The sequence below is a fragment of the Manis pentadactyla genome, chromosome 4 (assembly GCF_030020395.1).
Source record: "Manis pentadactyla isolate mManPen7 chromosome 4, mManPen7.hap1, whole genome shotgun sequence".
NCBI lineage: Eukaryota > Metazoa > Chordata > Mammalia > Pholidota > Manidae > Manis > Manis pentadactyla.
In genome coordinates this window covers 105,036,981-105,050,080 of record NC_080022.1, presented here as the reverse complement: position 1 = coordinate 105,050,080, position 13,100 = coordinate 105,036,981, and the positions used below count along the sequence as shown (strand labels likewise).

Sequence of the window (13,100 nt, the reverse complement as noted above, 5' to 3'; positions counted from 1 at the left end):
TCCAAAGTTTCCGACCCTTTCTCATGTCAGCTTCTGGCACCGCAACTCAGGTGCAAATGAGAACCAGCAGGCCCAGTCACTGCAGGAGGGACAGACTTGAGCCGGCTGTGCCTACAGCATCATCGCACTGTGCTCAGCCCCATCAGGATGGAACAAGGGTGCACCACCACCAAGTGTCTGCCCCGAGCAGCAGCAGGCACCGTCACTGAGGGAGACCCAGCTCCATGTCCAGCATGGTGTGAGGACCCTTCGCCTGTGTCACCACATTAACCTGAACAGCAAACTGAGGCAGCAAAGAGCAGTGGTGAAGAGCCAGCCAGGGCTCCGGAGCCAGGCTCTGCTCGGATCCCAGCTCTGCCGTTCCTTGCTGTGTAACCTTGGGCAGGTTACTCACTGTCTGGTACTTATTTGTAAGACAGGGATAATAACAGTAACTACCCCATAATGTTACTGTGAGAATTAAGAGTTAAAATATATATAAAAGTGCTTGGACTGGTGCATGTATGTATGTTTATGCATGTGTATGCACATATACATAAACATACACAGGCACACACTTACTTGTGAACTATTATTCCCCATTCCCATTTCATACCTGGGGAGGCAGAGCTCTAAAGAAGTTAATAATGTGCCCATACAGTTCAAAAGTGGCAGATAGGAATCCAGTACTCTACCATTTCTACCACTTTCAAGTACATCCTCATCTCTCCGATGAACCGAACTTCCTGTCTTCTGAGCTCAGTACTGTGTAACTACCACTGACTGATGTGACGCCCTTTAGGAACCCTGGATGTCAGGACTGGCACTGATGCTGCTACGGTAATGCCACAGGGATCTGACCAGGCGGGCGTCTCCCAGTGGGCCAGACTTGGCCTGTGACCAGGACAACCCAAACTGCACCCTGCCTCCTGACTGATGACTGACTGATGACTGACCCTAACAGTAAACACTTCAATCCTTCGTGGTCTGCCTCCATTCTGAGCTTACTCTTCCAAAGCAGCACTCTGAAAACGAAGGCTCTTAGAGTTACCATAAAGACGGGAGAGAGGCAGTGGCCATTAGCGGTCAGACCATGGAACACGTGGGGAAGGGCCAGAACCAGCCCTGGCACTGACTGCCAGAACAGCCCTCTCCCCCTCCTACCCCTTGGTCTGGCCCCTCACCTTATTCTCTGGACCCCGGAACCCAGCTGTTCCTCTGCTCTGGACCCAACTGGTCCTCGGGCTCCAGAGCCCAAGCACTGTCACAAAGCTGTGTTCCAGGCATCTCTGTCTGGGTCTGCACAGCATCTCTAGCATAGCACACTGGTGACCTAATTCACCTCACTCCCCACTGACCTCTGCCAATATACATACATCTCTCACACAGACACACACACACACACACACACACACACACACACACACACACACACACAGTTAAAGTCCCACTTCAAACAAACATGGCCATTTCCTCTTTTCAATTACTGTTCTGTTGCCACACCCACCATTCATTCTCCTGGTCTCCATGCAATGTGTGCTATCTCCGACTGTCCACCCCGAGGCTCCTAAGTCTCACACATTCTACCTCCTCAGTGTCTCTTCCACTTCTCCCTCCCAGCCCACCTCCAGGCTGACACAACCACCAGGCCACCTATTCAGTACACCTCTGTGGCCTTTGCTGTCATCTACTAAGTTAGAAACACACTCCCCAGCCCTCCACAATGTAAGTCTAACCTATTCGTCCAGCCTCACCACCCACTGCCTTCTTGCACAGATGCTAGAATCCATCTGGGTGATAGCTTTCACCACTCCCTAGTCACCTCCTCTGCTTCCAGGCTTCCTGCCTGCCTTCCTCTGTTCCCTCCACCTCAGCACCTGGGAACCTGGGACTCCTGCTCAGTTAGTTGAATAAATGAGCAGATTCTCCCATTTTACTCCCTCCTCCAAATGAATCAGTTTAAATCCTATGTATTCAAAAGTAGAGACAGGAGAGTAAGGGGAGTCGCAGAAGTGGGCACCTAGTCAGGAATCCCAGCTTGGCAGGGGAGGACAATTTCTTCTTTGACGGATTGGTCTCCTCATTCTCTGTTAAAACTAAACCTTAGGCCCCAGTGAGGAGAACCCTAATGCAGAGACAAACAAAAACAACTGGATTATCAGCCTGGGAAGACAAGGGGCTGGTTTAGTGACTTAAAGGATGTCCAAAGGCCATCTGAACTATCCACCTGCCTTGTCGGTGGACTTACACTTGTCCTCCCAGAGACACGGCTCCACTGTGTCGGGACGGAACGAGCACAGGTGGGTTTTTAATTGCTTTCATTTTGGCGCCTGTGTGAAAGTTGTCCTTTATTGTTGTTTTACAATTTTAAACACTGCCTGCAGAGATTGTGCTTGTTTCTCAAGGTCCATCATGCACACATCTCTCCCACGTAGCCTCTCCAACCTGAGAATGCCTCCTTTGAACTCACCTGGCCTGTCAAACCACTACTTCTTATTCAAAAAACATTCACAGACCTTACCACCTGCCAGGCTCTCTGTCCTCTAAGGATTTTATTTGAGCACTGCCTTGAACTTTGTGTATTTATATGTATGTCTTCTGGATCGTCTAAAGGGCTCTTCGCAGAGTCAGGGACTGCCTACCTTACTCACCTCTATGTTCTATGCACACAGTGCCCTGTACATACAAGATATTAACACACTGGCTGAATTGGACTAAATACAATATTTTGCATAAAAATGCTCATTTTTGGCATAAGCATTCCACTACTGATTACTGCTATACTCTGCCTGATCTCATCAAGAAATCAGCTAAGAATGCAATGGCAGTTATGTTTTTAAAATGCCTATCAGTTAAAGATGCACAGTAAAGTATTTAATGGCAAGATGACATGATGTCTGGGATGTGCCTTAAACTCTTTCAGAAGAAAAGTGTGTGTGTGTGTGTGTGTGTGTGTGTGTGTGTCTGAGGGAAGGGAGATGAAATATGATTAGAAAAATACTGATAATTAGTGAAGCTGGTGGATCTTTCTGCTTCTGTGTAAATTTCTTTGTAAAGTTCTATTCCAAAAAGCTAAACACAGACAACCCACCCACATTGTCAGCCCTTTCACAGAATACCGAGGACTGAGTAAGCACCACGGTGCTAACATTTTCAGAAGCAGGGGTCTGCTTGCTAATCTGGCTCCCAGGATAGCATATGATCATAATGCGTACCACCTCCTGAAGCTCCGGCATCCACTACCACGAACACCTGCCTCCGAAAGAAAGGCTGTGTTTCTGAATACAGGTCATTAAACTCCATGTTAAACTTTCAAAACAACAAAAAGCTTTTTGAATCATTGGCTAATCTGCAAAAGCAGATACACTGTGCCTGCTGTGTACAGGGACCTGAACGGGAGGTTTTCACATAGATCACCTGCTTTTACTCGCACAACAATTCCATAAGGAAAAAGTACTGTCGTCCCCATTTTACAACGGTTAACAGTAACAACTGGCATTTATTGAGGATTTTCTACATGCCAGGCATGCTATGCACTTTCCTTACATTCTCACTTACTCTTCATAACAACCTTATGAGACCCGTACTTTTTTCATGTACATTTTCAAAAGGGGGGAAAAAACCCAAAGCCCAGAGGAGTTAAGTTCAGAGACTAAAGTCTTGCATAGTGTGTGTGAGCAGAATGACAGGAGAGACTCTGACACTGCCTCCTGGCTCCACCAGGACCACACTGCACAGACTCATTCCACACCCAGTTATTAATGCTTTCTCAAAGCCTGCCCCATCCCGGAAGACGAGCGTGATGGTAACAGCTGAGGCACTAATCCTGAACTGTGTACAATAGGGCCATGATCTAATACCCCCTTTGAAGCTTAGTTAACTTGGTAGAGATAATTAGATGAATAGGCTGCACACATAAGTTCAAGGAAACAGAAGAAGGAGCGCCCTCGTCTCCTCTGATGCCAGTTTTATTGTCTTGAATTGGGCAGGTACCTCGGAAGCAGCTGAGCAAGGTGACCGTCAGAGTTGCCACTATCATATTTGTATAACAATTAAATATTCTCTTAACATTTAAATAGAGAAGGCTATAGAAAAGGAAGCTGTTGTTTTTGGGGACACTTTACCCCACCTTAATAGAACCATTATTATGAGGTTGTATTTAGCATTAACCACTTCACAGCAATACAAATAATATCATATGAATGAGACATGTATGCCCATACCCAAAACAACCCTCACGCAGTTTGTCTCTCTTCATCCTCACTCACTCCTCCCAAAGAAGGAAGACTGAATTACCAGATTTGGGTGCAGGCGCAAGAAAGGTCAGCTCAACCCCTTCTCCTTGGGAGCAGCTGCTTCCAGAACACACCTATTCTTGGTTGGTCCATGCCCTAAGACAGACTTATTTGTCTAACTTGGTGGGAAAGCATATGTTTTTATTGACCCTTCCCAACCCCAAATGCCAATAAATCACCATCACTACCACCATGACAATGTGCCAAGGACTGAAGCGCCAGGCACCATGCTAAAGCACTCTTTATGCACTATCCCATGACACTGAGAAAACCAAAGCTTAGAAAGCTTAGAAACCTTAGGCAACATAGCCAAGATAACTTATCTAGAACATGACAGAGCAAGGTTCCAATGCTTGCCCACATGCTCTTCTACCTTCAGAGGTAATCCTGGACAGACAGATGATAATAACTGCCCATAACAGCCTACAGACCTAAGTCTTAGTTTCTGCAGATGGCACAGAACTCGGAAGCCTCTACAAAGTATTTAGCAGAGTAACAGCTCCTTTTAAAGAAAAATAATTACCTTCCTTATGGCATACTGCTGAAAGATGGGACAGTCCTCTGGTGGGGAAAAAATGCTAATCAGGTTCTTAAGCCTGAAGAGCAGAACTCGGCTCTACCTCCCCCTGCTGTTGTATCTGAGCCTGTGGAACCCTCTCCAACTAACACCACAGAAGTCGGGTACTTGGGGCAGAGAGCTCAACCATGAACTGATTAGTATCCAACTCTTGCCAAAGACTCATTTAAGACATCAGATAGCAGAGGGAGATGGCTTAATAAGCATATTAACTAGCCATTCCTCCAGGTTCTCTACAGTTTTAGCCATATACTAAATTGGATCAACACAAAGCAACATTTGTCCTCCACAGTAACTCAGCTTCTTATAGAAACTCCTTCACCCAGTTAAGATTTATGCCCTCAGCTTTTACAGAATGGATATAAGAAACATCCATTTAAACAATCATTCTGAGCCTTTTGTAAAGGAACAATTGAAAGTGCCGTCATCCAATGCCCCTTAAAGAAAAGCACATGGTAAACTCAGTGCCAAGAAAAAGTTTGTCTCTGAAAGAGTTTATTTTTCTTCATCAGAGGCAAACTGTATAATCACATTTCTTTTGTCTCAACTCTTCAAAACTTCAGAGGCAAATTCAGTGCTCAAATGCAGTAACTAATTCATTCCAACCACCTTGCAGTATCTATTTTATTTTTTTTACCCCTTTTGATCTTGATTTTATTTTTATCTTCTGCTTTAAATTGTGCTTCATTTTGCAAGCCAACTTAAATCTTGTTGTTGTTTTTTTTCCCCTTCAAAAGTAGGACATAAATACTAAGGAAGAGAGGTTTTTCTTAACCCCTAAAAAATCACCATGGTCTCCCGGCTGCTATAAGTGCTGCTGGACGTGCCAGACCCCATTCTCATCATTGCCCTGAGCTCTGTACTAACACGAGACCCAATCAGCTTCAAACCCTCACCTGTCCAGTACACCAACTCCAAACAAGTAAGGACAGGAATGGCCTAGCTATGGGGACTCTAGACTCTAGAGTTGCAGGAATAAAACTAATTCCCAAAGCCAAAACTATTTCCACGTAAGATGACAATACTTGGGATAGTCTTGACTCTGAGCCATAATTCTAAGCCTACCCAACACTTCTTTTGAAATAAGAAACAAGCATTAACCACCGTGATAGATTCCATATTCCAAAGAAGACTACAGCCTTGTTTTCCATCCCACACGCCGTTTTGCAATGTGACCCTTCCTGCTCTCTCATTAGGAGATGGGGTCTCTTTCTCTACACCCTTGAACTCGGGCAGACTCTGTGATGGCTCTGGCCAATAGAAAAGAGCAGAAGTGACACCGTGCCAGTTCCAGGGATAAATTTTCACTGGCCAGGCACTTCCACTTCCCGCCTCTTGGAGGCCAGCCACCATGTAGGAAGTGTGACTGGCCTGAGATGAGCATGCTGTGTGAAGCCCAAGCCACATGGAAAGGGCCTGAACTCAGGGAAAAGCACACCAATGACTTGGCACAAGAACGGTGCTGGCACTTTACAGGAAAACAAACAACTGGATCTGTAGGACAATAACTGAACCTTTTCCCACACTTAGTGTCTTCATTTCTTGTCCCTCTCTAGAGAACACAACCACCAACAAATCCCTTCCAGTTCAAAGAGTCCATTCCCTCCTGGAGCTTTCCTCCCATTTTCTACAGTCCCCGCATCTCCCCCAGGGTATGCTAGGATCAGTGGTTGAGTACTTCAAAAAGGCCCTCAAATTGGAGTGCAGGCAGCACTTTCTAAAAAAAAATCGCTTGAGCTATGATTCTAAGTTGGAGGGGGCCGGGGCACGAAGAGGAGGCCCTGGGATTTGAGGACATCATACAATGCACCAAGGATCAGAGCCGTGAGACAAACTCAGCTCCAGAGATGAAAAGTCTTCCTTTGCTGCTGACAACATCTGTTTTATTTTGAAGGTTGCTAAGGAGAGTTCTAGCTGGGCCAACATTGTTCCAGTTCAGTGCTTCATAGCAAGTCTCTCACACGGGGTTCAGACAGCAGGAATAAGCGCTCACCAGATAAGCCCTTCTCCTTTTACTTTCCAGATATCAAAGAGTCAGTCTGCTACCGAGGATGCCTAACACCCTGCCTACTCTCACTCTCTTAGTGGACGTGCCTTCTGCTTACTCTCTTATTAATCTTCTTCTCCCTGTCCCCTCTGTTTCCACCTGCCAACTCCCCATCTTTTCTAAATAAAAGCTTTTGAGGAAGAAACACAGTGAATGTAACCCATGAAAATATTTAATGTAGACAAGGAAGAGCTAAGTATGAGTTGGACGTCACAGTGGGAGGATGTTTAGCATCAGACAAAGGAGGAAATGACTTCCTGGCCTTTAAAGACCTGTTTTACCTACTAATAATTAGAGCAATGCCAACTACCTCCCTCAAGGGGTCAGAACAGTCATGGGACAGTAGACAAATCAAGCTCAAAACAGAGAAGAGTTTGACTGGTAGGCCTGTTTCCATCTTCGTAATAATGGCAGTAAGAAGCAAGCACTCCACACTCAACCCCATACTGCTTAAGCTTACTTGCAATTGATTACAAAATAGTAACAAAAATTAGGAAGAGTCAGTTCTGGAGGGCAAGCATTTAAGAAAATAAGAGATGGGAAAGATGAGAATGGTAAAAAGAAGACGACATGACAACATCTTCACATACATGATGAGCTGTTATAAAATGGGTGGCAGGGTAATGGACAGGCGAGGGCCACTCTGCTTGCCCACAGGGGAATCGTGCCCGGGTGAGACACACAGCCCACCAGAAGGGCCTGGGGATGCCGGAAGGCCCTTATGGTAACTGGGATCTGCAAATAAAACTATTTTAGGATTCCAGAGCAGTCAGGGAAAAACACATGTTCCATGAACAGGAGGAACTCTCTTTCTGCTGGGTTTTAGAAAAGCCCCAGCAAATGTCAGAAAGCACCTAAGAGTCTAGGAAAAGGACAGGAAGAATGGCAGTGCTTGCCTGCAACTGAGATCCATTTTGAAAGAGTCATTCAGCAGGGCCCCGACACTGCAAATCTCAGCAGCAAAAGGAAACTATATCCTCTCAAATGAGGGTATTGACACAACTGAGGCCACATTATCTAAACGTTTCCCTAGCCTGCCAGATTCTATTTCAGCCAGTTTTGCTTTCACCCCCAGCTTGGAATCTATCCAGGCTCAAGTATGTATACTTTTCCTGATACAAAAAAATGCCAAAATAATGTGAAACAAACAGCACTCCAAACCCTCCTGATATCCCAGAGGAGGGATTAAGCCAGAGAGGCTAACAGCCAACCTCCAAACTACTCACCTAGCCAGGTCACATCCACACCAGCTGGGGCAGACACGGCCTCCGCTACCTTGTGCCAGCTCCCGTTGTGCCCGGGTGCCCAGAGTGCCACGTGGCAGAAATAGTAGCCAGAGTTTTCTTTGCTAACATCTTGAACGAGTAAATGGTAGGAGCGTGTATCCACATGACTCAAAGCAATGTGCGGAGAGCTGTGCACCAGAGCATCTCGGTCCAGCCGCGCCAGCACACGGGAGCCAGGCAGAGTGCTGTCAGGCACTACACTGAAGAACCACGTCACCTCTGGGCTGACGCTGTCCACTCGGTCTGTTGTGATATTGCATGTCAGGTTCAGCTCCTTTCCTTCAGCCACAGACGCATTCCTGACCACGGCTGCTCGCAGAACTTGAAAATTAGAAATAAATACATCAAGATAATCTGAATTATGTTTGCCCTTTTCACTCCCGACCCTTTAGATCATCTCCTTTTAGGTTCAGGAAAATTAGAAGGCTTTGTACAGTTATAAGTGCTTGAGAAATATTAAATAAATTAATGAAACACACCACATTTTTTAAAATGTTAGAACAGTATCAACAATTATGTACACTTTCTATATGGCAAGCAGTGCTCTGAGTACTTTATTAATATTAACCTTCGAAATAACCCTATGAGGTAGGTACTATTATGCTATTTTGCTGATAAGGAAACTGAAGCACAGAGAAGTTGAGTAACTTGCCCAAGGTCACACGGCTAACAGGTGGCAGAGCTGGAATCCAAGTCTGCCTCCAGGGATTCTGCTCTTAACTGTTACTCTATTATTTGAAAAGAAGTCTGTTGAACATGGCAAAACTAAAATTATACTTTCTTGGGTGATTTTACAGAGAAAAGACAGCTCAGTTCTGACTGGTATATACTATTAGCTGGGAACTGGACTGGGGGCTGGAGACCAGAGAGTAGGGAGTAAGGGTCAAGCCATCTTCTGGGTAAAAAAAGGGGAAAATCCTAAGCAAAGGACCAGAAAAGTGAATCCAAACAATATGGCTTCTAAGTCAAGTTTTCAAAATGCAGTGTACTTAGAGCTTCATTTATTCCATTAGCCATAGTGACCTTAAAGTCAGGCATAAAGCATACATTCTAAAACCAAAACACAATGATTTTGGGGTCACCCATACCACCGCCCGCTCTCATTACTGTGGATAACTTCAAACGGACCATATTTACATGAAGCACTGAGGTATTTGGTGTCACAGTTTCAAGGCAGATCTGGCTTCAGCATTCCCCTGTCAAAGCTCTTTACATGGAAACATTTTACTTTATTCAGGGGATTTTTAAAAAGAAGTAGAACACATGTAATCAGAGAAACATTCAACTTGTGGAAATGCTCTGGGAGCAACTGCTCGGATGATAAATAGCCAACACCTCCCGGGGACTCAAGTGCAGACACAGTCCCGGTCTTCCAGCAAGAGTCACTCAGCATCAACTGCTGTCCTGAGTAAGCTCAGCCACCAGGGCTGACGGCCAGTTCTGAAAAGACCCAACTACAAAGCCCACGCCCTCTGGAGTAAACTGCGATCCTGTGAGTATCGCCAAAGCCCGACATTTCAAACATGTGTTTCAGGCCAAGTTCCATATCTACCTTAATGAAGAAAATAATGACGTGGGCATAATATTAGGAAAAGAATTTAAAAGTCTGACTTTTCACCTCCACCCACTCTCCACATTCTCCCTCCTCCTTCACCCCTTTAAAGAGCCGAAAGTAATTTGAGGACATCTTTTGAGAGGACTCAGTATGGAAACTGCTGATCTGAGCCTGTACTGTTGTGTGAAACACCCCACATGCAAGGCTTGTGTTCAGATACCCTGGAATACTACTGGAGGCCCTCTGTGCCAGCTGCCAGCTTCTGGAGTAAAAGAAGTCTCAGAAGGGAGCCAGGGAGGTGAAGAAGTGATGCAGCTGTGGACTGCAGGCATGGAGAAAACAGACCCTGAGGTTTAAGAATATTCATAGAAATTTCCTCAACTTTGTAATTTTCTCTCTGCATGTGGCTACATATCTTGTCACATCACCAGCCATCATTCTCACATGTTCCAAGTTGGGGTTCACTGCTGGGAGACAGGATGGAGCAGGATGCAGGGAAGAAAGAACCAATTCCAAAGGCCTGGTATGCAAGGGGGGACCTCAGACGAAGTCTGTCATAGTGCAGGCTTTCTTCTACTGGATTTATCCAAATCCATAAAGTAGACACCAGACCACTCCTAACATATGGGAGCAACACTGCCACATAGGTAACAGCCCCAGTGCTTAAGCAGCTTAGAGCTGCTTATCTTAACAATATGATAATATTTAAGAAGCTAGCTATGGCTAGTGTATCTGGGGACAAGAGAAACACCAACACTCCAGTGTGGTGGTTCTTAACTTCAGGTCCTTAAAGAGAATTTAGGGATCCTGAGACATGGGTGGGAAAACAGGCTGTCTTTGTTTTTACTAATCTCTGCCTGAAATACGGCATCTCCTCTCATTATGAAACTTAGCAACAAACCAGCGTAATACTGCCTGTCCCTGGGACTTTGCTCCAGTAAAAGTCACAGATATTTTCACATCACATTTCAAGTGCTGCAGATATCTTAACTTATCATTTACATTCATGTGCTAGAAATGAGAAATTATAAGCATTCATTAGGCCTATCATTATATCTTATTTAATGCATTAATAAATACTACATAACAAATTTGTCTTAAAAATCTTAAGATACCGTAACAATTGAAATTTCTGCATAAAAAGATAACTTGCTGTGAATCTGAAACTCTTAATCCTTCTGGCTCCTGAAAACAATTGTCCAATGCAAGCTGAGTATCTGCGGTTTCTTAGGACAGATTCCAGGCAGATTACTTCTGGAAAGGAAGGTGACCTAAGCCTACCTAGAAAGGGATTTCTGCAGCCAGTGGAACCAAGCCTGACTGTGATGGGCAGCCCCTCTCCTTGGCAAGAGCACGTCCCACCTCGTTGGTGGCCACAGTCACTCAAGGACCTCAGTCCTGCTTTTACCAAATTCAACTCCTGTATGGTGGCAAAAAGGCAGAGTAAAATGTTCAAGGCATTGCAGCTTGTAGAGGAAAAATACTCCCTGGGTGTATTTCTTCCTGTTTTCTTTCTCATCTGAGCAACAGAATGGTCATGCTCTCACATTTATACTCAGGAAACGAGTCCAGCCAAGGTCTTCCCAGTTTACAAAACAGGAGGCAGCAGCTAGGCAGTAAAATACTCAGAGATCTGAAGATGTTAGACTCCCAGCAAACTGAGGACATCCATCCATCCGTCCGTCCGTCCGTCCATCCATCCATCCATCCACCCACCTATCCATTCATCCATCCATCCATTCATCCATCCATCCATCATCCATCCATCCATCCATCCATCCATCCATCCATCCATCCATCCATCCACCCATCCACCCACCCATCCATCCATCCATCATCCATCCATCCATCCATCCATCCATCCATCCACCCACAGCAATTATGTCAGGAGATGGTCTCTTTATGCTTCGTCTCTGCCAAAGGCAGAAGCGCCATGGGGCCTGAGAATCATGGTCACGCTCCTCTGACCGCAGAGCCCAGGCTCACTCAGTAGGTTCTTTATTGATGCTTGTCAGACACTGAGTCAGTAATGGCTTGTTTTTCTTATATTTGTATGGGTTTTCTGAAATGAATTGTGTATTTTCTTAGTTACTTCTCTGGTACAAGCTGGAAGGTGGTGGTTGTTTTTAAAAGGCTGGTTCACAGATAAGAGGGAAGAGCTTCTCGCACACAGACGCCAGGGTGGATGCTCCCAGGGTGCATTATACAGAAGAGAAGAGGCCCAGTGCATGTAAGCAGACCTGAAAGGCACGCCTAGAGGATCCATGTTAAACCTGAAGTGTGGGGGTGAGTCAGGCACATACTCCAACAGCTGTGGGAACAGTGAGTCCCAAGATTCAGGAAACACCAAACCGGATAAGCAAAGCAGCAGGGTGGGGGCAGCGCCACCCCGAAGCCCCTCTGAATACCAGGCCAGATCTTATTCTGGCATTTAAAGGGACTTTATCTTTCAGCTAAAAAATTATCTTGGTATTATATGGAAACTGCAGTTTCCTATGGGTGTGAATCCAGATTAAAAGCAGCTGCAAAGCCAAAGCACAGGCATATAACACAAGCAAAGGTGTCCTCCCCAAACTCCCACCTCTCCCCGACTCCCTCAGTGCAGGGCCTAAGGTGAGAGGCAGAAATGTTGATGGGACTCCCACCTAGTTCTTTACATTGTCATTGGTCAGAAGATAAGATACAGTCTAAAATATACCATTTCTAGAAAGCTCACCTGTCGGCTGGATCACCACTGTGGCCACATCCACCGCTTTTTCTTGAATTTCTTGCCAGTTACCCTGCTCCCCGATCCACTCGCTGACGAGGCACCTGTAGGAGCCCTGGTCCGAGGACAGGGCTGAGGACACAGAGAGGCGGTACCCGTCGCTCCCCACGGTGTCCAGGCGCACGTCGCCGCTGTGGTAGCGCTGCTCGTACCCTGGGCCGGGGCGCAACCTGCCCTCGTGGGTCAGGGAGAGGACACTGCGCCGGATCGGGCCACGTCGCAGCTCCCACAGCAGCGCCAGGTGCGTGTGCAGCTGGGACGCTGTGGAGGCGGCGCAGCGCAGCTCGAAGGGCTCGGCCAGGCGCAGGCTCAGGCCCGGGGATGGCTGCGAGCTGGCGGACACATGCAGGGCATCGGCGAGCACTGAGGGAGAAAGCACAGCGTCAGCCGCCCTGCTGGGCAGTCCCCGCCCCCACCCCGCCGAGCACCTTCTAGGGCTCTGTGGCCTGGAGGCTTGAGCGGGGCTGTGACCAGGGCCCATTTCCTCCTCCCTCTCGGTGTTCTAATGGCAAGATGCGCACCTTTTCCCATTTTGATTCTTCTATAATTGCAACTGCCTTTCTGACTTGAAAAGCAAAACGGAGCAGCACTAAG

The 13,100-nt window shown here is 46.3% G+C and overlaps 1 protein-coding gene across 1 annotated transcript in view; it reads right to left on the bottom strand.

Annotated features, from left to right (window-relative positions):
* Positions 1–13,100, bottom strand: part of PTGFRN (prostaglandin F2 receptor inhibitor) — a 74,451-nt gene that overhangs the window by 23,370 nt on the left and 37,981 nt on the right. The window contains exons 3-4 of the mRNA XM_036924467.2: positions 12,456–12,869; positions 8,125–8,505 (exon numbers count right to left, since the gene is read on the bottom strand). Coding sequence (XP_036780362.2) covers positions 8,125–8,505; positions 12,456–12,869 — 795 coding nt within the window. The remainder of the gene's footprint in view (positions 1–8,124; positions 8,506–12,455; positions 12,870–13,100) is intronic.